This window comes from Diceros bicornis, chromosome 2 (assembly GCF_020826845.1).
Source record: "Diceros bicornis minor isolate mBicDic1 chromosome 2, mDicBic1.mat.cur, whole genome shotgun sequence".
Taxonomy (NCBI): Eukaryota; Metazoa; Chordata; class Mammalia; order Perissodactyla; family Rhinocerotidae; genus Diceros; species Diceros bicornis.
Window position 1 is genome coordinate 79,022,337 of NC_080741.1, and position 23,852 is coordinate 79,046,188.

Here is a 23,852-nt window from a genome sequence, read left to right on the forward strand (position 1 = left end):
CACTCTGTTTTCTCATTTGTAAAATTAGGGATTCAGGCTATATACACTGTTCTTAGACTTTCTGGCCTCAAGATCCCTTTACGTGGTTAAAAATTATAGGAGATTGCAAAGTGCTTTTGTTTATGTGGGTTATATCCAACAATATTTACCTCATTAGAAATTAAAACTGAGAAATCTTTAAAATATTTATTAATCCATTTAAAGTAATCCTATCATATGTTAAAATAAATATTTATCAAAAACACTAAATATAATGAGAACAGTGGCATTGTTTCACATTATTGTAAATCTCTTTAATATCTTAATAGAAGGCAGCCGGATTCTCATATCTACTTCTGCATTCAATCTGTTGCAAAAGTTGCTTTGTTTAAATATATGGAGAAAATCCAGCCTTACACAGATAAGTACTTGAAAAGGGCTGAGATATTTTATAGTCATTTCTGATGACTGTGGATATTGTTCTTGGATAGTACAACAAAACTCAACAAGTGGTAGTTTCTTAAACATTTACTTCAATGTGGAATCTGAAACCATATCAATAAACCTTTCATATTCTGTTACAGTAAAATGTTTTATCCATGCGTTCTTTTTAACCCATGCATGATTTTGTAATATCATACAATAATCATTAAATATTGGTTCACTGAATTATGCAGATCTTCCAAATATTGACACATTTCATTATACAATATCAAAAATTCACATTTGTTAATATCATTATTCATCTAACCAGAAAATTCTTAATTGTTGGGAAGCTTTAAGCTCAGAGTGAAGAATACAAGTTTTACACAATTCTAATTTTTGCTTAAACACTCAAATTTTATCATTGACAACATAGATTGTCAGTTGTTTTCCTTGAAGTGACAGGCTCACTTGGTTCATTTTGGAGAAAATATCTGCCATAAACGCGTTGGAGCAATAACAATTTGTCAGTTGTACTTTTAATTAAAAATGGTGTTCAGCTTGGTGCTCAAAGAATGACACAATCAAGGAACAGAGACTATCACAGCACTTGGTTACACAGCAGAATTACTTTATGTATACTTGCCAGTTCACCCCACAGAATACGTATTAAGAAAAATATACTCAAGGATAGATATTTAATAAAATCAATAATGTTTAACTGCTTCAACAAGGACAATCTTAGGCAAAACTGTTTTGTTTTTGCTTTTGTTTTACTGTGAGTATATGGTTGTGAAAAATACTTTGACTACTGGTACAGTTTGGTACCAGTGTCTTGATCTGTGCTAGGGCAACAACAGATTTATGACCACTGCTTTTGTAACATCCGTGCAAATGTCAACACAGTGTAAAAGCAAAAATGACATCTTAGTATTACGAAATGTTTGATCTCATGGACTGCCTGAATGTGTATCTGGGACCCTGAGAGAGCCACACATCATATTTTGAGCATGGATGGCCAGCCTAGAATAATAACTCAATGCCATTGCCAATTTTAAAATTCAATTTTCTTTACCTTTGCCTAATGAAGCTGATAATTGAATTTTACTAGCTTAGGGATATTAGCCTAAGTTCAGTCTTTATCCACTGGATATTCATAAACATTTTAATAACATGCAAAAACATTCATATCTTAATTGACATTTACCTTGTTTCTCATTACTACTATTTCTAAGTAGAGCAGGTCTTGAGCTTGTTGCAAATTCATATTATTTAAATTTTATTACAGTTGTAAATGGTGAGGGATGATACAAAATAGCAACAGTCCCTAAGATATCAGCTAATAACTTGTGAACAATTGTTTATTAGAACATTATTCTTTCTTACATTTGCTAAGGTTGTAAAGCCTCAGCGATAACTAATTATTCATGGAATGGAGCTAATAACCTTTGGGTGTTCATAAGAATATATATTCTACATTATAAATCCCTTCTTCCATAATTAGGCCAATTATAGAGACACCAGACTCATTCTGTTTGAACACCTGCCTTAGTTGTGTTTGCTAGTGAGTGCTCTAAAGTACTGAAATAAATGGATAATATTCAGTTACTCTGAAAACACGTCATTAATATTTTATAACAATTGTTGTCTAAGGACACTACAGCATGAAAATGCATAAGTAACTGAGACAACCAGAATAAAAATGTGTGCTGCGGATTAATACAAAATTTCACATACTTTACCACTGATGAACTAAATAAGAAAAGATGGAGAGAAAATGTATATTCTAAGAGAATGTGGTCAGGAATCCCAGCGTATCTTTGTTGCTACTGGGGAAAAAAATGTAAAATTATTAACCCCTTTTCCACAAGGATCACCAAGAACCTTGCTCTTAATTTGGCACTGCATACTCAAACCAAAAGAATCTACTACAGATGAATTATTTCAGGCTCTTGACCAGAATTTCTACAACTGGGCTCGTTTACATTGTGTGTAGGCTAATACATTTCAGCTTGATTAACAGAGAACTTTAAATCTGTACATCTGTAGAATAGGTATGGAATTCCTTAAGAAGTGGGAATATTGAAACAGAGACTTGACCTTCTGTCAAGGGAAGGGATTCTCACCTCGGGGTGGAACTACCAGTGCAGGGCTGCCCCGTGTGTGTGATGTGAAACTGCTACATCAAGTAATTGAAGGTTTTAAAACACATCATATTATACAGTAAGAGTTACTTCCTTTTCTATTCACATTCAGACTGTCTGAGTACTTCAGAAGAAAAGTTTCAGTTCAGTTATGAGTACCTCTTGAACATTTATTCGACTTTCTGAAGTCAAGACTAATTTTTTAGAACTTAGATGATCTGCAAAGATTATTCCCAATGCTAAGATTCTAATAAACAATCAGTGCCTCTTGTATTATAACTTTCCAAATTATACATGGAAAAGACAGTAGGGATAATACTTGAACTATATGGATAAAAAAATCTAAATAACCTCTCAAGGGTCTTTTATATGTCATGTGCTTATAACACAAGAGAAATTCCTCAAATCTCTACATTACATAGTTGATACACTATTACATAAATTATGCTTGCAGATGTATTATTTTTTGAATTTTAATTACTATAACTTATTCACACTTACTATGGTTGAAAATCTGCATCCATTTTTACCGACATTTGCTAAAATACGTATTTCCATAAAATTACTGACTAACCTCATCACAGGAATTCACACCACAGAATGCTCTAGATTTTCAGCTGATATCTTCTATACTTTTAGTTGTATACTACAAAAATGTTTTCTTAATATTTTCCTAATTCATTGTTTTCATTCTTACATATGTAATCATTTTGAAAAAGAATACAAAGTTTATTCGATTTCTTTTTGTCATAATTGGTTAAATATCAGTAATTTCTGAATTATAATTCTCCCTAAAATAAACTAACCTGAGTATATAAAAGTAACAGCTGTTGGTAATATTACAGACTAACTTATATGGCAAAATACTACCTCATCCATAGGTTATGTTTCTTGTTATGTGCCAAGTTTGCATAAGAGGCCAAAAGACTGAGCTGCAAAATAATTATAGCAAACAACCAAATATAAGCCATCCAAAAATGGAAAAAGACAGAGATAAATTCTGGCAGAGATGACAGATTGCTGGAAAATATATGGAAATATGGTAGAAAAATCACATCCTTAATCTCCAACTATTCTACTTAAAAATTAAAATGCAAATATGAAATTCCATAAAGTAGGTATTGAATGCTGTCATTTTACCTGAAAGTGGTATTTCAATGGCCGTGGAGAATTTTAACAGGAAGAAAATTAGAGGTATGATTAATCCTCTTCCACTTAACTGCAACGCCATGGCTCTTCAGGAAGGAGGCAACCCAGAAAGAATGAAAATCTTAATGTCTCCCCCTACTTTTGGTTTAAAGTTGAAGAGAACGTGGTTAACCTGGAAACTCAAAAAACAAACAGAACATACACTCTAAGTTATATATTCTAAAACATCAACATAAGAAAAATTAAATACATTTTTCTGTTGGCAATAATGTTCCTCTTTATGAAACCGTTCTCTAGTAACTCCCATAAACATAATTAGTTTTTCCTCTCTGGTTCTAAAGGACAGTTGATATATGTTATATTGTAAACCATAAACCATTCCAATGAATCATATTTTTGGTCAGAGGAATTTTTACTTGAAGGCACTCTAGTACAGTCTAATGAGTGTCAGTGGCCAGGAGAATAACTTCATTTAGTCCATTTCATTCAAAAAGTGGCTCTTTTTCAATCAATTCTTTATATCAGGTTACCTAACCCCATTTGAGTCATTTATTGAGCATTGCAAATTTAATCTTTGATTTTTCTGGCAAAATAAATTTTCATGTTCAAAGTTATCACAGTAATGAAGGTGAATAGTGAGATATAGGGAACGGAAAAACGAAAGACAAATGGATAAAGACCAGCCACTTTAAGCAGAAGATAACGGCATCGGTTGCTTTCCACTTAAACAGAAAGTTTATTCACTCCAAAATTTACAGAAATAGAATAAAGATTAAAATGTCAATTTTCCTTTACTTTCTCTTACAATTTCAATTTTTTTCTGAAACACTGTGATAGTAGATAGAAACATTGTTTATAATGTATTCTTAAAAATGAATTTGCTCCAAAATGTGATAATTAGTTTTTCAGGTATATAATTTTCTCTTTCCATAAAAATCAGTTACTCTATTTATTCACTTAGAACTAGTGAAAAAAACTAATATAGAGTCAGACAAGCCATTAAATTTATATTTAATTCCAAGTATTTGGGCTTTTTTAAAAATTTCACCTCAAGTTGCATCTGAAGAGATTATGGATTGGCATCTTTCATATATGTATACAAGTAGGTCAATTTTAAAGTAGTAACTAATGCTGCTATTTTGCTGTTTGACTTTATAATTCTGAAAGTCGGAAGAGACAACAATCCTATTTATATTTTAATTTGAGAAGTTATATTGATCACAAAGAAAAATACTCCCATGCCCCCCAAAAAAAGTTGTGAATTTTTGTGCTTGAGTTTGAGTAATGACAGTACTCTACTCTGTCTGATCTCAATTGATCCATTTGTAAAATGGGAATTGGAAAAAAATTATCCTTGTGTGGTTCAGAATGTTTCCTAAAATGACAAATAACTTTCATTGGTAATTAAAAATATTTTCCAATGTGTCATTATGTTAGTTAACACCCAATATCCTGATGTAAAGGATTATTCCAATCAACAAAATAAAATGTGGAAAAAACTGCTTTCATTATAAAAAGCAGAGCATTGCCTAACTACAAAAATTGAGTTCTCCATATCTGTACAAAGTTGGGGGACACTAAACCATTTAGCTGTTTCTAAGGTGAAAAGTTAGAAGAAAATATTAATGCCTTGTCCTTTGAATTTTCCTTTTCCTTCTCTCTTCCAAAACACTTTGATAATAGTAATCTAAATTCATTGTCTTTAGCTATATATCACTCTTTACCTGAAATCTATTATTTAATACTCTGTTCCATTAATATTCAATGCCGATTTCTTTAAGGGCATCTCATGTATTTGTTTAATGAGCTGTCCTCTATTTGTAAGGAGAAAAGCTTTCAAAACCATAATTAGGAGACCATATTTCCAGATTAATATATCATCCTACCTTGAAATAGAAAATAAAAATACTAGACAGCCAAATAAATGAGAATAGGCTCAATTTCAACTAATCTCCTGATTTAGGCTAGTGAGCTCAATGGTCCCTAATTGCCGTAGTAAAATAGATCGTAGATACTAATTGTTCAATAGTGATGATCTGACTTTTGGAATTGTAATGGTTTTAACTACAAGGTCTTGATCCAAGAAATTCTCTCCCATAAAAGGATGCCACATCGAACCTTGGCTTAAAATAAGACTATAAATTAAGAGATATAACAAACATTGATGACACCATAAGTTTCCAGAATATAGATAATAGTTAATTCTACATCTGACCTTTTCTTCTGCAGAAATTAGCTTCAATTTAGCTGAGACTTATACATTAAGAGGCTGTTACATAAAAGTCTTTGGAAGTTAAAATGTGACCCCCCTGCAAGCAAGACTCCATTAGGTGATGACAACAGACTGAAAATAGCTTTCAGATTGAAAAGGGTAAGTCAGTCATAATTTCATTGTCAGAATGCATAAAGGGCATACTGTTTAGTAATTATGTTTTGCGACAGAAAGACAGCAATAAAATTATATTCCCATTTACCTTTCTTCAAAGAATACGAATTTAATGCCTCACACCAGACCTCAAAGATATAAGCATTTATTGAAACTCTGGATGCATCTGACATTAAGAAAAGAGCAAAATATACTAAAATGTTTTTGAGGCCCAGTCACATGATGCTGATGTCTGAGTGCTTAATGCTAATGATATAACTCAAATCCAAAAGAGAATCAATGAATTTTCATGATCTGGACAAATTGAGTTAAATCTTCCTACTATCCTAGCTCACCCTTAGAAAGAAGAAAAGCATCCTTGACATCTAACTCAAAAGGAAATAGATGTCTTAGTGTCATTAACAATTGAGCCTGACTTCCTCAGCTTCTCTAGTATGACTAGTGTGATATGGATTAACAACACACTGGTTTTGAGACAGAAACAGAAACATTGATAGGTGTGCATACTGCATGGGACTACTCCTAATACAACAAAAAGGAAATAACGTTCTTTGTTTCTCCAAAACAATAGCCTCTAACATATATACACCATCAATATTACAAAGTGACCTCATAGATCCCTCTGATGTTCTTAAAGTAGCTCTACTGTGGTAAATCTAGAAACAATTTACTCTCTTAACTTAAATTCATCTTCTGCTTTAAGGAATGGAAAAAAGAGTTGGCTTAGCCTTTGTCCATTCTACTTGACTCCCCAAGTAAATGCAAAGCTATTGTGGCCTGCTGACCAGTTAACAGAAGAGAGTGATTTGTAGTGCATGAGATTACAGAAAATGGAGGCAGTATATAATGGGTTCAAAGCCATCACTTATTAACTATGTGGCCTTGGGCAGTTTACCCAACCTCTTTTGCTCACCTCTAGAGATGAATGTAAGAGTTGCTGCCCTATAGCATACTTAGGAGGTTGAAGTGAGGTAATGAAAGTTTAGCACAGAATAACAAATGAAATTTACTACTAGTAGTGACAGTGATGGTAATTTTGTTGTTAGTGGTAATTAGGATACAGCCTCTAGTAATAATATTCTGATCAAAAGAGTATGGTTAACTTGTATGGTTTCTATTAGAGTTACTAAACTGTAACAACTTAATAAATAAAAGACTATTCACTAAAGTATTTAGTAGTGAAATTATATTAATTTATTAAAATATTCTAAAAAAAAAAAAGAAAGTGGGGAGGGGGGAGTGTGGTAGATGGTTCACAAAAAGTGTTCAATTCTTCTTCCCTCCTTGCATCCACATGCTTTGCAGTGTGACTTGACAGGTCCCCCCCCCCCCCCATCAAGAAGCTATTTCCTCACTTCTTGAATCTGGCCAGTCTTTGACCAATAGAATGAGCTCTGAGCTTAGGCCTCAAGAAGACTTGCACGTTTTTATTCTCTCTATTGGAACCCTGCTCAAGTCTAGACTGCACTAGCCTGCTAGAAGATGAGAGACATTGTCCCATCACCCTCTGTAATCTTGGCCAACAGCCAGCCAGCCACCAAATGTGAAAGGGCAGCCATTGTAGACGAGCCAGCCCCAGATGACCTGCCAGTTGAACACAGATGCAAGAGCCAGCCTGGTCAGTATCAGTCCAGACTGGCTAAGATCAGCAGAATCACCTGACAGGGTTCAGGACACATTACTCCAAAATATAGCAACTTGGCATATTGAATATTTGAAGCTGAAGGAATTTTTAGAAATGGCAGGTATGGGGAAAACTCTTTGATCTCCCCCTGAAGCAGGTCATAAAACCCTCATGCAAGAGGTTTTCCTCCTATCCATGGAGGAAAAGGAGCCACCTTACCTCTCAAGATGGAGGGATGCTTTAAAGAATCTAAACAAATAGACCTTGCCAAGTTTCTCACAGGTTATTATACTTAGCTCAGACTCCTTTTGTTCTATTTCATTTTACGACTTTCCACTCTTCACCAAACCTAGCATAAAAATGCTCAGGTTTAAATGCTTCTTCAGATCTTCATTTCCTTACGAAGGCTCTTGTATCACATAAAACTTATGTTAAATAAATTTGCATGCTTTTCTTCTGCTTATCTGCCTTTTGTTACAGAGATCCAGCCTAAAAGGGTAGAAGGAAAAAAGATACTTTTTCCTCCTCTGCATATCTGAAGAAATAGTAGAGTTAGGAATAATAACAAATGTTTCCTGTATTAAATCAATCCGTTTTAGTGTGGTTTGCAATGCGGAAATAGCTAATTGATAGAGAGACTATAAAGGAAAATAATTGATACAATATTGATAATTGTTGAAGCTGTGCAATTAATATATATGGAGGTTCTTTACACTAATCTATTTTGGAGTCTTATTTAACATTTCCATAATAAAGACATTTTTAATGTCTATTCAATGTGTGGAAATCAAAAATAAGCCTAAAATATTCCAACAGCAGTAAGGAGATTCCTTCAAGCAAAAGGTGGACAAAGTCATGAGAAGACCTACTGGCATACTTTTAAAACAAAAACAAAAAATAGACAGAAAGACTTCCTTAAGACTACCATGTTACCCAAACCTCTTCTGTTTGAACCAGATTCAGAAAACTTGGGGTCCCTTTGAACATAAGTGTATGTGTTTTATGTACTCAGTATTTGCTATGGGTTTAGAATGTCATGGTCCAACTAAGTAAAACATAAGCCCAATTTATAGTAATTATTCAAATCTGGGTAGCTGTTAGTGTATCCTCTGGATGTCTTTTCATGCACTGATTCTTAATTCACTGATTTTGCCTTATGTTTCCATTGGTGTCTGCTTTAAATTCCAACAACAAAACATAGAAAGGCACAAAGGAATAAAATAGGTTCAGATTATATTGTCACTTTGGACAATTATGTATATATATCCCACCCTTCTAATCTGAACAGAAACACAAAGTATTTTAAAATTAGTTTAAAGGTCCCTGGTTACTGTTAATACATTCCTAATAATAACCATTCCCTAATAACCACTTGTTTTTTACACTTAACAGTAATGGTGTCATGTTTACTCAAAACCTTTGACACTGAGGTTCTCTAACGGTCCTATTGTACTGTAAACACTTCATTTTTCTTTTAAGGAAGTAACATAGCACAAATTTATATGTCTGAATTTCAAAATAAAGAGATTGCGACTTTATTCTAAAAGGAACAGATTCTGACCAGTGTGGTGCATGGATCAAAAGGAGCTTAGAAAGCTAGTTTCGGACAGTAAATTTTACCTTAGTGATATTTTTCACATCCTTGGCATTTTCTGTCAATAATTATTCACAAATGTGTTCCGGTCAAATTTCTAAAGAGAGAATCTAATAAGGCAAGTCCAAAGAAAAAAGCACCTCTGATGATCACTATTTTTACAACTCTCATTTCTACAGCAGCAGCTACACAAAGCAGCCATGTCAGTGAGAGTCCATCTGCCATTTCTAAAGAAGGCATGGAATGTAAACAGCCAAAAAAAAGTGCTGTGTTGACATTCCTCTTCACTAAGGAACAGCATTAAGTTGTCCCAGCCAACATGAATTCTACAGATTGGAATTAACATCGCGCAGGCTAAATCATTAAACATTTTTCTACTCTGGAAGCTTGAAATAAATCAGCAACTTTTACTGTTACCAGCAGGAAGGGATATATTATGACACTGGTGTTCAAATTGTAGCTTTAAAAATAACTCAATGGATTTGTATAACAGTCTGGGACAGTGCTATAACTTGGAATTGTTGAAATTTTATTTTCTTTCCACACAATAAGGGCTTAAGGATCACCGAGCTGCAACAAGCAAGCGTCTTCATAAGGCCATTTGACATTTTCATGATGGCTTGGATGTCACCTTCACTTCCCTCTGACCTCAAGTCTCCCTTTATGAAACGCCTTTTTATGCGATTGTCAGGTTATTCCCCTGACTCAGGAATTAGGTTTTAGGGGCAGAAAGTCCAGCATATTTCCATAAGCCTGAATGAAGTGTGATCTGACTCTCTCAACACCTTGAAACTGGGAAAGGATAAACACAAAGAAAATTAAAAGGCTTTTGTTCAATCGCCTGCTTAGCTAATGCCATAAATCAATTTACAAGTGTCATAAACACAGTAATCCTGAAATGACTGTTAACGGCTTTTCGCTCTGAAAACAAAGGAAATATTGCACATAATGGCCATATCCATTCAAACTCTTTCATGTCACTGAAGTGACAAGACAAAAGAATTGCTTAGAGTGTTAATTCATCCTCCCTGCAGAAGATCAAAGAAATGTAAATTTTATTATAAGCAAATTGATTTTATTGGAAAAATGTCAGCTTTAATTAATACTTATGTTGGATAAACTAATATCATTAATAATATCATTTATTTAATTAAATTGCAAAATACTGTGGTTGAGCTCTGACAGGAATATAACTGAATCAATATTTTTTTTTTGTTTTTTCCTTATTTACCTGTGTATCCAAAATTCATACCAAGCAGTATGCTATAACATCTAATTCAAATTCTTTCATAATAGAAAAAAAGAAAGAAAAGTCACCAAAAATCAAGATCACTTGACTGCAGGGATGGAAAAAATGACCTTACATCCCGACATGTAAGTCATGGTCTGACTCATTTCTCACAAAACACCTTACATACCAGTGATGATGATCTAGGGAACTTTCTACCAATTGAGGAATAACATAGATGTACCAAAATACACAAAACTTAGGTGTACAACTCAGTGAATTTTTACGTAAGTATAAATGCATATAACCAATTCTCAAACCTTTTAAGGAGTTTTAGTCACCAAAAGCATTCCACTAGCTTCATTCTTAGAGGATTTCAGATGGCCATTCAAAAGAGAGCAAAACCTGTTTGTATTCTTGGAGCCTCTTGGATCCCAGCCAGGGTGGTATCTCTCCCCTGGGTGATGTTTGGATTATGTGAGGGTCATTTTGGGTTGACCCAATCACTGGGGAGCGCTATTGGCATTTAGTGTGCAGGAACCATGGATCCTAAACGACCTATAGTGCTGAACACAGTCCTAGCCAATGAAAAATTGCCCTACCTGAAAGGTGTCCCCACCCCTACCGTGAGCTACACTAGTGTTTAGCGTGCTTGGTGAAAAGAAGGTTTTGTGGTCAATGCAGTAGGGACATGCTATCTGCACCTCTGAAAATTTTCAATGCACATTAGCACATAAAGGCTAAGAACCTTATTTTGCTTAATTCAGGGTTTCACAACTTACTTGACTATGAAAATCTGTGTGTGTGTATGTTTGTATAATTTTTATCAAAATCCACACATGGAAGAAACTGCTTTATGAACCATCACCAGCAAATAATGATTGATAAAAAGGTATCAGATATCAAATATACTATAAGATATCATTAATAATAGCTATCAGCCTTTAACCTATTGAATAATTTTTATGTGTCATAATTGCTTTTACATATAAACAACTCATTTAATACATAAATCTCACATCATCTTCATGATGTAGATATAATAATATCATAATAATGATGTTGAAGGGGAGGACAATATGCCACCCCAAAATATGCCTCTTTGGCATAAGGATTATTTTGAGCTGATTATATTTAACAAACAGCAGACATAGGAAAAGCTTTGCAAAATTGGTAGAAGTTATCCTTTGTAAGAGACATTTACATTTGCTAAAGAAAATTTCCATTTGTAAGGGTGTCTCCCTCTCTGTACCAGGAAGAGAGGAATGACTCAATTGCCAAAAACTCTTATCCATGGAAAAGGCAATGACTTAAATTTGCATAACAACCTTACCCTTGCTTACTGCGCTTTTCCTGGTCACCTCCCATAAATGCCACCCCTCCCCTAACATCTTTTGTCTGTAGCTGGAGATGTTATTTAAGGTGGTGGCTTGGACAATGTCCGGGAGTTCCTCAGTTTTCCTGGGTATCACCCATGTACACAGGAGGTATACATGTTATTAAACTTCTGTTTGTTTTTCCCTTGTTAATCTTTCTTTATTACAGGAGAGTCTCAGCCAAGAACCTAGAAGGGTAGAGGGAAAATTATTTTTCCTCCTCCACAGTTTGGCGACCTACAATGGGACCTGCTGAGACACCATACTCACTCCGGAGCCTGCAGATGGGATCTTGGAAAACTGGCAGAAGCAGTGAAGGGTAAGAATTCTTACCAGTCAGCTCTCCCAGATCTCCCTCTGTAATGCCCAGCCAAGAGAGAAAGATAAATTTCACCTTGTCCCTTCCTTTCCAAATTGAGATTAGCAGGAGAAAATATTTGTGTGAAGATTGGTTGCTTAGGTATAGCCACTCCGGTAAAGATTTTTGGTACGTGTACTCTTGCATTCTATTGACGCTCCTCCTCCTAGACATGGTCCCTGTTTTCTTTTGTCTCTGTCTTTTGTATCGTTTGTCATAAGAAGGAAAACCACAGGTCTGATGAGGTTTTCTTTTCATTTTGTCCTGTGTCTTGGTGCTTGACTTTGTGACCAGTGAGAATGTTCTCTCTGGTCTCTGCCAGCCAAAGGATGAATGTACCGGCATGCATCTGACAGACAGCCAAATAGGCTGTGGATCCAAGAAGCAGCTTTCTCTTTGTCCAACCATGCCAGTTCTCAGGGGAGTTTGTCATAAGTGCTCCCAGTCCATAAGAAGCTTTTGTCATCTCAACTTTCATCGTGTCATTCTTGCTGTAAAAGTCCCATTACAGTAGGACCCGCCCAGTGTCACAGATGAGTGGGTCTGTAACTGGAGGTATCTCAGGTTTTCATGGGAAACCAGAGACACTATTTTCACTACATCATTCTCACCACCTGTGACAACAAAGGTCTTTGCTTTCTTAGGCTAACTTGGAGAGTGATCTTTCTGGATCTTGTGAGGTCTACATCTTTTGCACCCTCTTTGGGGAGGCCCCTTGTATCCATGATTAAGCCATAAAAAGGCTTATTGGTTTGAGTCACTGTTGAGATTAATATAAGATCCTACTTGTCAATAGCCACACAACAGATCCTTTGAATTGGAAAAACTTCCATATTTGAAGAAAAAACTTTTTTATAGAGCTCTTATCCTAAACTATTGTCTTATTGGTACCTATGGAAAGATTAAATTGAAAAGAGGACAGAAAGGAGTATGATGGCTAACCTTCAGGACTCCCTCAGCAAAATGAAATCAGAAAGCCCTTTTTACCTCCACTTCCAGAAAATACTACCAAATTTAGAGAAGAGTTAGATCAGTGGACATTCACAACCCCACTCACAACAACCTTGATTGGCTGCTGAGGGATGCTCTTCCCACACATAATTGTAGTGTAGTTAACAGACAATCCAGATGACCACCTGTGGAAAACCTCGCCTTCACAGAAGAAACAAAGGACCAGAATTTCTCCTAGGCCCTCCAAAAAATGATCAGGAAATGGATCAGTTGGAGGCTGATGTTCAGGGGTTGACGGAAGCAATAGTAGAGGCTTTCCTCCTAAGGTGAATTGGTCTAAGGTTGAATTGTGCACTCAAAGAAGGGCATTCAAAGGCCTTTGTTGAATGCTTTATACAGGCTTTTTTAAAGGCATGCTGCATTAAAACCTAAAGCTCTAGAACATAGGAATCTTTTGATTTTCATATTGGTTAGAATGGAAACTTCTCCCTGATATAAAGAAGTAAATTTAGTTGGATGGGCAGGTCAGCCCCTTGATACTCAGGCTGCAATCCAGTTCTCTGGGGAATTGGAAACAACTGTCTTTACCTTGCAAATCTTGGAAAAACCAGAATTGCAGCTCCAGAAGCAATTTAAAGTCCACCACCTATCCATTTTACCAATCCCCAAACCTCCCCTAGTCATCTCAAAATGCTTGTAGATATTGTAAAAGACTGGGACATTTGAAAACAAACTGTCCTGTACTTAAAGAAAAGAAAGAAAAATTTAAGTAGTAATTACTCTTGACCTCTGATAATAGGCAAATATATCCCAAAACTCCTTGAAAAAAACTTGGATACTTTCTCTGCTTGTGTGATACAGAATTTCTAAGTCATCTTCTCTAGGACCTAAGAGCCATTCTTTGAAATGCAAACTTTAGGAAAATGATTCTCATTGGGAGGGAAAAAAAAAGGTATTTGGAAATTGGATAAATGAAAAATCTTAAGTGTTGCCTCCACAATTATTATTATTAAAAAAAAAATAGCTATCTGAGCAGGTAAACTTAACTTTTACCAACTGCTGGACACAGAATTTGGATTCAACTGTTCTTTCATAAACTAGTGAGTTTTATATTACTGGAGCTGACTCATGGCTAAAATTTTAGAACGATGGCCAAAAGGTTTCTGTTTGCATCTGTCTGTTTGTTCATGTGTGTCTATATGTGTTCATTGTAGATGTGTGATATTTTTCAACCTCTGGATGGTATTGCCAAAATTAATTTGTAAAAGATCTCTATTTAATTGATCTAAAATAAGCACTTATGTGAATTAAATATTTCTGAACTCTCAGAAATATAGAAACTAACCCAAATGGTTTTCAAGTTAACACGATCTGAGATAATCTTTGGTAAATAATAGCTAGATTATATTTGTTGGTTTAATTAAAACGGACACATGTTCAGAGTCATCAGCATTAAACATAATGCAGGCATACAACTTTTATTCTACCTAGGTTTATTAGTCAAGTAAGTTCTGTTATCTCTGTTACAAAATTTATCAGGAAGAACAACAGTTTGGGATGATGGCTGACTTGTCTAATGTTTCATGAACATTTTGTGGGTAGTCTAAACATAATTGTTGGGAACAAGTGATTTAGAAAGATGTGAGATAAGAGTTTTTACATGAACTCTTCAGCAATAATAATGTTTTATGTTGTGTGTACTTAAAAATAGCTTTCAAAACCTTTGGTAACTTACACCCTTAGAATTTTGCTAAGTTAAGGTAAATGATGGAAATTTTTTGGTTATCTAGATCATTTCCAAACAAGATAAAATACTTAAGCATTAATTGCTGACCACAAGTGTATCTACTTTTGGCTTCTTAGTACAGAAAAACTAAAGATATTTGGATCTGTTAGTAAACATGTCCTGTGCCATCTTTAAAGATTCTACTATGAAGAAGCATATGTTTCTAGAAACTATGTGTCCATAAATTTGCCAGTCTAAAGAATGTTGGTGTAACATACAGCTCACAATTGCTTACTTCTTAGTTTTCACTAGACGTTAAGGGTTCTAAGGGATATATGTAATTAAAACTATTAGAAATAACAAGGGAAACAACTCATTAGGCAAGGAAAGTAGGATGTGTTTTTGGATAAGAAATGGTGTGAGGTATGGAAATGCTTTTGTTATGGGAAAATGAAGTAAATTTTACCTATGTAAAACTGGTTATTGCAGAATTGGAAAGAAGAAAATAAAGGATAAATGGTATAGAAAGTCTGGAAGAGAGAGATAAAAAGAGAGAGAGAGAATCTTACCTGTGTGGTTAAGCTGGCTAAGATTGAATTGTTATTATAAGGATTTAAAAAATAAGCTTTAATATCAATAGTGTATGTACATAAAACTGAAACAATTTTCTTTCTTTCTTTCTTGGACTATTGGTCTGCTAGTGATAACAGATTGTAAAAGGTTTTTCTTTACCTTTTAAGTAATCTGCCTAGTAAGCAAAGATTGTGTGTTTTATCAAAATAATTTCTTGTGATTCATATTGTCTTTATCAAGTCTTTGATTATTTAAAGAAAATTAATTTTCTCAATGTTAAAAGAGCTAAGTTTTGCTCACAACTATGCAACTTCTGTATTTGCCTTTAAAATCTTTTGTCACTTAGTGACTATTCTTTATGGCAATATAGTTATTTACTTAAGTTCAATAAGAATATGTTCTCCTATGAAAACACAAATACATAAACATACATGCACCCCGTGTTCATTGCAGCATTATTCACAATAGCCAAGACTTGGAAGCAACCTAAGTGTGCATCAAGGGATGACTGGATAAAGAAGAAGTGGTATATATACACAATGGAATACTACTCAGCCATAAGAAATGATGAAATCCAGCCATTTGTGACAACATGGATGGACACTGAGGGTATTATGCTAAGCAAAATAAGTCAGAGGGAGAAGGTCAAATACCATATGATCTCACTCATAAGTAGAAGCTAAAAACTACAAAAAACAAACACATAGAGACAGAGATTGGATTGGTGGTTACCAGAGGGGAAGGGGGGAGGGAGGAGGGCAAAAGGGATGATTAGGCACATATGTGTGGTGATGCATTGTAATTAGTATTTGGGTGGTGAACATGATGTAACCTATGCAGAAATAGAAGTATAATGATGTACACCTGAAATTTATACAACGTTATAAACCAATGTTACCACAATAAAATAAAATAAAATAACTACCTCTTCCCCCACCACCAAAAAAAAAAAAAAAGGGGGAATCTATTCTCCTTCTAACATGACACAATTGGAAACACTGGTTATATTACCAAGGCTTTGACTGGAATGTCATATTTGAGAATGATGTGCATAAAATTAGATATGACCAAACAGTTTAAAGAAACTAAAGTTGACTTTATGGAGCCAATAAAGCCTCTTGGAATAATCAGCCTGGTAACTTACTTATAGGGTTCCTGGCAGCCTTACCAGGTGAGTAAGGAAGGTCACTTCCTGGCAGCTACAGGAACCTCAGAAGGGCCTTGGGGTCCTTGGGGACCCTGAGAAGAGAGGAATGCACCCAATCTATAGGTATTGCAGGTGATATCTGATGGCAAGTCCTTGGCTTGTCTTCCTAGCCTTGAGAGGCTTTTAAAGGTTCAATCTGAAATTCCCTATGAAAAGTTCCAGTAAAGCAGATTCAAAAGAGCCTATATGGCCAATCACTATTCTTGCTGCACTTATGTAAATAATCCGGCCAAGTTTAATAAGACTAGAATTTTTGCAAACAAATTAGTCTTACTATGATTATCTTTGATAGAAATAGGTGACTGTAGAGAGAAAAATTATGTTTCAGTAGAAACTATAATACAGCTTGTGGATATTAGATTCTAGTACTGTTAATTGTCTTTGAGGTTTTGTTTTCTACCTGTAACCTGGACTGGATCCTGAATTTTTCTGGTTTCCTCAGATCTGGCTACAAATCTCCAAAATAATGTTTCTAATTTTCTCCCATCTTTTTGACTTGGAATCATTGAAAACTAAAACTGCCCTTTTCCCCCAAAGCCCTGCAAACTGAGTGTGAAAGACTCGATATAAACTTCAGAAGAATCACCACAACAGCTCATGTTTGGACAATCTTCCATGTCTGTTGCTGTATGGGCCACTCAGAAAGTTTACCCGAACATCGATGACACCATCAGAGACACTGAAACTTCAAAAGATACTTCAACCCTGACATCTAGACTGGATGCCCTCAGGACTCAACTGGTTTATAATTTGCTCCAAATTTTTAACCATTGCTTTTCTTTTGTTTCCATAGACATGCCTCTTATTAAATAACCTGACTGCTTGCACAATACAGGCCTAACTTTGGGAGCCTACTTGCATCACAGCCTCCTGAAATGAGATGCAACTGTTTAACTGAACTGACGTATTCTTAAGACTAAGAGACTAGGTTCAATGAGATATGGAGCAATCTATCAACTTAGCTTCTGGATTGTAAAGCTTGTTAGAAGTTTCAAAAGCAGGGCTGAAGGGGAGCAGAATATGCCACCCCAAAATATTCCTCTTTGGCGTAAGGATTATTTTGAACTGATTATTTTTAAGAAACAGCAGGCATAGGAAAAGCTCTGAAAACTGAGTAGAAGTTACCCTTTGTAAAAAGACATTTACATTTGCTAAGGGAAATCTCCATTTCTAAGGATGTCTAGCTCTCTGTACCAGGAAGAGGATGACTCAATTGCTAGAAACTCTTATAAATGGAGAAGACAATGACTTAAATCTGCATAACAACCTGACCCTTTTTTACTGTGCTTTTCTTGTCACCTCCAATAATTGTCACCCCTTCCCCAACATCTTTTGTCTTTAGCTGGAAACGTTATTTAAGGTGGTGGCCTGGGCCATTTTGGAGAATTACTCAGTTTTCCTGAGTATCTCCCACATATACTGAAGGTATACATGTTATTAAACTTGTTTGTTTTTCTCTTGTTAATCTGTCTTTTTATTACAGGGGTGTCTCACTCAAGAACCTAGAAGGGTAGAGGGAAAATTATTTTTCCTCCCCCACAACATCCATTTTATATATAACAAAACTGAAATACAGAATGCCCAAAGTCTTACAACTAAACGTTGAGTCAAAGTTAAAACCAATGGAATCTGTTTCTAGAACTTGTTCTTAACTATACCTACAACCATTTCAAAATTTGAAGATGTTTATTTACTATCAGAACAAAACACATCAAATTAATCAACTAAGAGATATTTGGAGCAATTATGAAAAGTTTCCTACTGATTAATTCCACCAGTTCTTGACTAACATCTCCTAGAAAAATTGGCCCAAATGTAACCACAGGACCTCCAGGACCAGTTCAACTGATGCCATCTTATCAACTGAGTAATTAAGAAACTGTCTTTCAGAAAATTTGTGAAGTCACGTAGCCAGAGCATGCACAGAAGAAGAAATCTTGACCTGAAGTGACTGTGGAACCAAAGATTCTCCTCCCCACAGAACCAAAGGACATGTCTGGAACTTAAAAGTTGGACTCCTATCAGAAGTGAGGGGTCCATCATTCAGGAGGACCCAGTGTTAAAATTCCTTCCCCACCATACCATAAAAGTTTAGAACCTCATCATAAATGTTTAGAACCTTACCATAAATGTTTAGAACCTTACCATAAATGCTTGAAGCCCACCAATCAAAATCTGTCCTGCCAGCATTTCTGCATGCCAGCCTGTTCTCCCTAACCTCGTAAATTCTGCCCCAACTCCTGAATCAGAGAGACAGATCTGAGGGCACAGACGCCCTGCCTCCCTGCAGATCAGTGTTACAGAATGAAGCTGATCTCTTTCCCCAAAGGCTGATTCCAGCATTAATTGGCTTGTTTATGTGCATTGGGCAAGAGAACCTCAATTTTGTGCAGTAACAAAAATACACTAATAGATCATTTTCTTCAGGGAAAAAAAGTTATCTGCAGCTAGATAATCTAGAACTTCACAGTATAACATTCAAAATTGGCTCAACCAAGAAGGTTTCATCACTTCTAATCTGAGTCAAAACATTTGTGGATTATAGTCTCATGTAAAATAATCAAACAATAAATTTTCTAAAATTTAAGAATTGCAATATATGGAAGACAGAAATTATAAGAGAGTTCCAAACTATATCCAAAGATTGACTTCAGGAAATAAGTTCTTAAATTAAAGAAAGTATCCTCATAACTCCTTTTCCTTTTTCTATCTCAGAGCCCCACTTCACAATACCTAAAATTATAAAAGATTGCTAACAGCTTTTAATAGTAAGCTATGGATATCCAGCTGGCAATTAGATCAAAGCTCAATTTTTAGAATTTCTTTTCTCCTTCTCTACTTGTCCTCTGTCATTAAATACTATCCCCTCTATTTATTTTTTCTTTATTTTTTCCTGATATATTTCAACTTTGCTCAGTATCAAGAAAGAAATTTTCAAAAAGGAAATGGGGTACTTCCAGGTAAGTTAAAAGCTTTGTTCCTTATTTCCCATTGATAGACCAATGACATAAAAAAACATGTGAAAAGGCACTTCTTGAGAATAGAAATCAATGCTAAACATCAACCATAAGCAAGAAATTTAGAATTTTTTAAAAAGGGTAATAAATTATGTATAAAATGCTTTATTATAAATAATGATCATAGTTTTGAATAAACAGAAGACTGATTTTTTAAATATAGCTAAGTTTGGGATGGTTTTCATCTGTTTTTCTACTTTTTTATATTAATCCAATGTTTTTAATGAGCACACTCTACTTATAAAACTAAAACAAAGACTCACATGTTGTTTTTGCACCTGCCTCATGCACATATTTCTTAGAGATTGTATGCTTCCTGGCAGGCACCAGATTCTATTCATCCTTATTGTGCCTCCCTAAAACGTAGGTAATAATCAATAAATTTTTCTGAATGAATGAATGAATTTCATATGTATGTCCACAAAAGAATATACTCTGCATAAATGTAGAATGTCTTTAAAACTCTAAATTCTTTTTTTCTCATTCATTCAATGATAACTCAGAAATTAAATTTTGAATTACTTCTTAAAGTAAATATGGATTTGAATATGTAAAACATTGATCTAAACATTGCTATGTCTGTTGCAATAATAAAGGCTAATAGAAGTAGAATTTTCAATGAATCTCATTAATTTTATCAATGTCTACTTGAGGCCAACTTTATTCACAGCTTTTAGTGGTTCTGACAAATGTCAACAGAAGCAAAGTACTACATTTTCTAAAATTTACTTTAGAATACTTCAGCATAAACTGTGTGATAGTTATGTAGATGTGACTAAATTTTTATTTATCCTGTAGTGTGGTTAGGTAATATTTGAAAGTTTTTAATCAAAACTCTTCCAAATTTCTAATTCAGTTATCTTTATTTTTAAAAATATCAGATGGCTTGTCAATCGCCATCATAGATGTTAGAAGAATGCTCCATAGTAAAACAAGTGTTCAAGATACAGGTGGATTTGCTAGAAATATTTTTCCAGACATAAGCACCCTTTCATGAACAGAGCATAAAAATCAAGCCAGCCTTACAGCCTACAGACAATTTCATTGCACTCCAGGCTTAGGATTCCACTCATTCCTGCAATGAGAGTTTTTTCCTGACTCCAGTTGGAAGGGTAGCTGAATCCAGCAGCTAAAACATCATCTCATCTGCCTCTAGGAAGCTTTCTTGCAGAGTTCTATCACAATGCCTCAAAGGTTTAACAGCTGGGACACCATTGAGATGACATAATAGAGGATTTAACCTTGTGCGTAGTGTGTGCATGAGTAAGAGCACACATGTGTATGACCACGTGTATACATTTGATGGTTAATAAATATTTGTTCATCTGGGAAACTTCAGCCTAAGACTGTCCTGGTCACATAGCACCTGGTAGCCAGGCTGAGAAGATCTAAAACTCTCATCTTGCTCTAAGTTTTGGAAACTACAAATATCTACAAAAAGAACCTAATGATGAAAAAATGAACAAATTGTGAATTAGGTCAGGATGTAAACATCAAAAAATTATTATGCTGTAAACTTTCTATATGTAGGCATTTTCAGAAAAGATACTTTATAAATCTGAGGAAGGTATACACCATTAACCTTAACCTAAGGCCATTTCGAAGGCTTTAAGGAATGAATTCCAACAAATGGCACTCAAGTATGGTTGTATTTTTCTTTAATCGTCAAAAGCCACTTAATGATTTTATTGTGACTAGGAGGGTCAACATCATAATCAACTGCTAGTGGATATTAAGCACATGAAGAAGACACTAATAGATTCTTGCAGGAAAGACAAGGCTGTATGATGTAGGTAACTAGTCCCTAGTTGTGGGGAATCTCACTTCTGATTTTCTGTCTATACTATGTAATAATCATGTGTTATTTTTCCATCTTTTCTGTTTTGTCACTGCATTTCTTTTCCATTCTTTGAGGCAAAAGCATCCAGGGCCATTTACTAGTTAAAAACGATAATGGCCATATAGTAACGCTAAAACTTTAGACTTATTTTCTCTTCAAATTTGTAGTTCATAAAAATATACCACTTGTCAATTCAAAACTTTCAGGTGAAACATAATGAAGCAAACCAACAGTGATCAATGAGATCTGGGGCATATTAAGGAAACAATATTTATGCATAATCACAGTGTAGAAATTGTCAAAAGTGGGATTTCTTTATTTGCATTCATAAAAAAGGTATGTGTGTGGTGATGGGTTGTAATTAGTATTTTGGTGGTGAACATGATGTAGTCCATGCAGAAATAGAAGTACAATGATGTACACCTGAAATTTTTGCAATGTTATAAACCAATGTTACTGCAATAAACAAAATTAAAAACTTGTTTTATAACAAAAAAAAAAAAAAAGGTATAGGTATTTTTGTTGCAAATAGTCTAATAGATGTATGAATGCCTAGGTATGTTAGAAATTTTAAGCTTGTCACTATACAAATCCTAAAAAGCAATCTTATTCTATTCAAGTCGTATTATACAAAGTATGATTTCTTGGTACTATGGAGAAATTTATAAATAGCTTATAATTTCCTTTGGCTCATCATCATTCAGATGATGGCATTAGAGCTGACAAAGTTGACTGATCATCCTTTGTAGCTTTATGAGAAAAATGAATGCAGAATCCTGGGCTGATGAACTAGATCTCTAAACCCTTCATATCTTACACTCACTTTCCATAAATAAGAAATAAGAGCAAGAAAACAACATCAGTTCATAAGTCATTCTGAACTTATTATCTTCTTTTATTTGTATAATGACCAGTTAGATACAATTTTCTGGGGTAGAGTTATATAGCTTACTTAAATACATGTGTTAACAATATAAAATGATCTTATGCCCTTTGACTCCAATACTAATAATATTTTTTAATTGTACTCAGTTTTTATCACATACCACTTTTAATTAGTTTTTATTTATTTTACAATAAAAACATATCCCTGTAAAATTCCAAAAGAAAATAATTAAAGATATTAAGATATAGAATATTAAATATAATAATTAGATTAATAATTAAGTTGAAGACTGCACTCTCCATTCCCAGCCCCAGGCAACACTTAAGGTGTGAATACTTCCAGACATTTTTCTATAGAAATATATAATACAGTACATAATTTATCTATTGTTACATAAATGCTGTCACATATCTACGATATTCTGTTAAATGAAAAAGGCAAGTTATAGAATGATATTTATGGAACTACAGGTAAGGATCGTGGGGCTCTTCCTGGGAAAGTCATAAGTTATTAGTTATTCTAATTTCAGTTTAGGAAAAGAATAATTTAAGGAAAACTGTTAAAGATGTTAAACTTCTCTGGCTATAAAATCATTATTAGGACAGAGGTTGCTGCCAGTATTATGAATGCTAAATTTGTCAACATTCCTAACATTAATTCATTCACTGGATATTTTTAGGTACAAAGAACCTTCACTCTACTCTAGAAGAGTTTTCTTTCACATTATATTTTGTCACTCTAAAGACAATACCATATTCATTGAAATATCCTAAGTCACTAGCAAGCAACAGTGACAAAGAAGGTATTAGGTAAACGTTTTGATGAAACTTGATGTGAACTAAAAGTGACTTTTAACCTTGTTACTTTCTTCCTTATTATAAAGATCTTTCCCTTGAATAACAGAACTCAAACACTCATTCTTTGCAACTAACATACCATTAATAACATAGCATTAGCAAATGATAGCTGTAGATATATTCTGTTTTCATAAATGTTGTGGTTTGTCATGAATTCTGAATTAAAGAGAGCTAACAGTCAAAAAGGAAGTAAAATGTATCCATGATCAGGTATAACTACAGTGCAATTTATTAGAGAGTAATTGATAAAGAAAATCTCCCACCCAGTCACCCAGAGTGACTTCTTTTTGGAAGCAGAGCTCCAGGCAAGGAGATAATTTCCATATAGTAATTGTCCAATAATGGTAACTACTATATGGCAATGATGCATCTCTTCAGAAATAGTGATTTTCACAGCTATAATTCTGCATTTTGGTCTTTACACTTTTAACTAGACAATGCTGAGTCTCAGCAAAGAGCCACATCATTGCAGAAGAACCTTCCTCTGAGCAACCAAAAATCACCTCCATTCAATGGAGGATAATCATACTCAAA

General features: G+C 34.5%; 1 protein-coding gene and 1 long non-coding RNA gene across 5 annotated transcripts in view; one reads left to right on the plus strand and one right to left on the minus strand.

The window, feature by feature from the left end:
- The window catches only part of CHL1 (cell adhesion molecule L1 like), a 223,129-nt gene that overhangs the window by 80,401 nt on the left and 118,876 nt on the right, over positions 1-23,852 (minus strand). For all 3 annotated transcript variants that reach the window (XM_058563606.1, XM_058563615.1, XM_058563596.1), the window contains exon 3: positions 3,687-3,874. In XM_058563606.1, coding sequence (XP_058419589.1) covers positions 3,687-3,777 — 91 coding nt within the window. In that variant the 5' untranslated portion in view covers positions 3,778-3,874. The remainder of the gene's footprint in view (positions 1-3,686; positions 3,875-23,852) is intronic.
- LOC131419006 (uncharacterized) lies at positions 11,566-22,676 on the plus strand. 2 transcript variants are annotated; one of them, XR_009223126.1, is made up of 4 exons: positions 11,566-12,222; positions 15,965-16,120; positions 17,256-21,911; positions 22,083-22,676. It is a non-coding gene; the product is annotated as an uncharacterized LOC131419006 (long non-coding RNA). The 2 variants fall into 2 exon arrangements; XR_009223125.1 differs by lacking the exon at positions 15,965-16,120.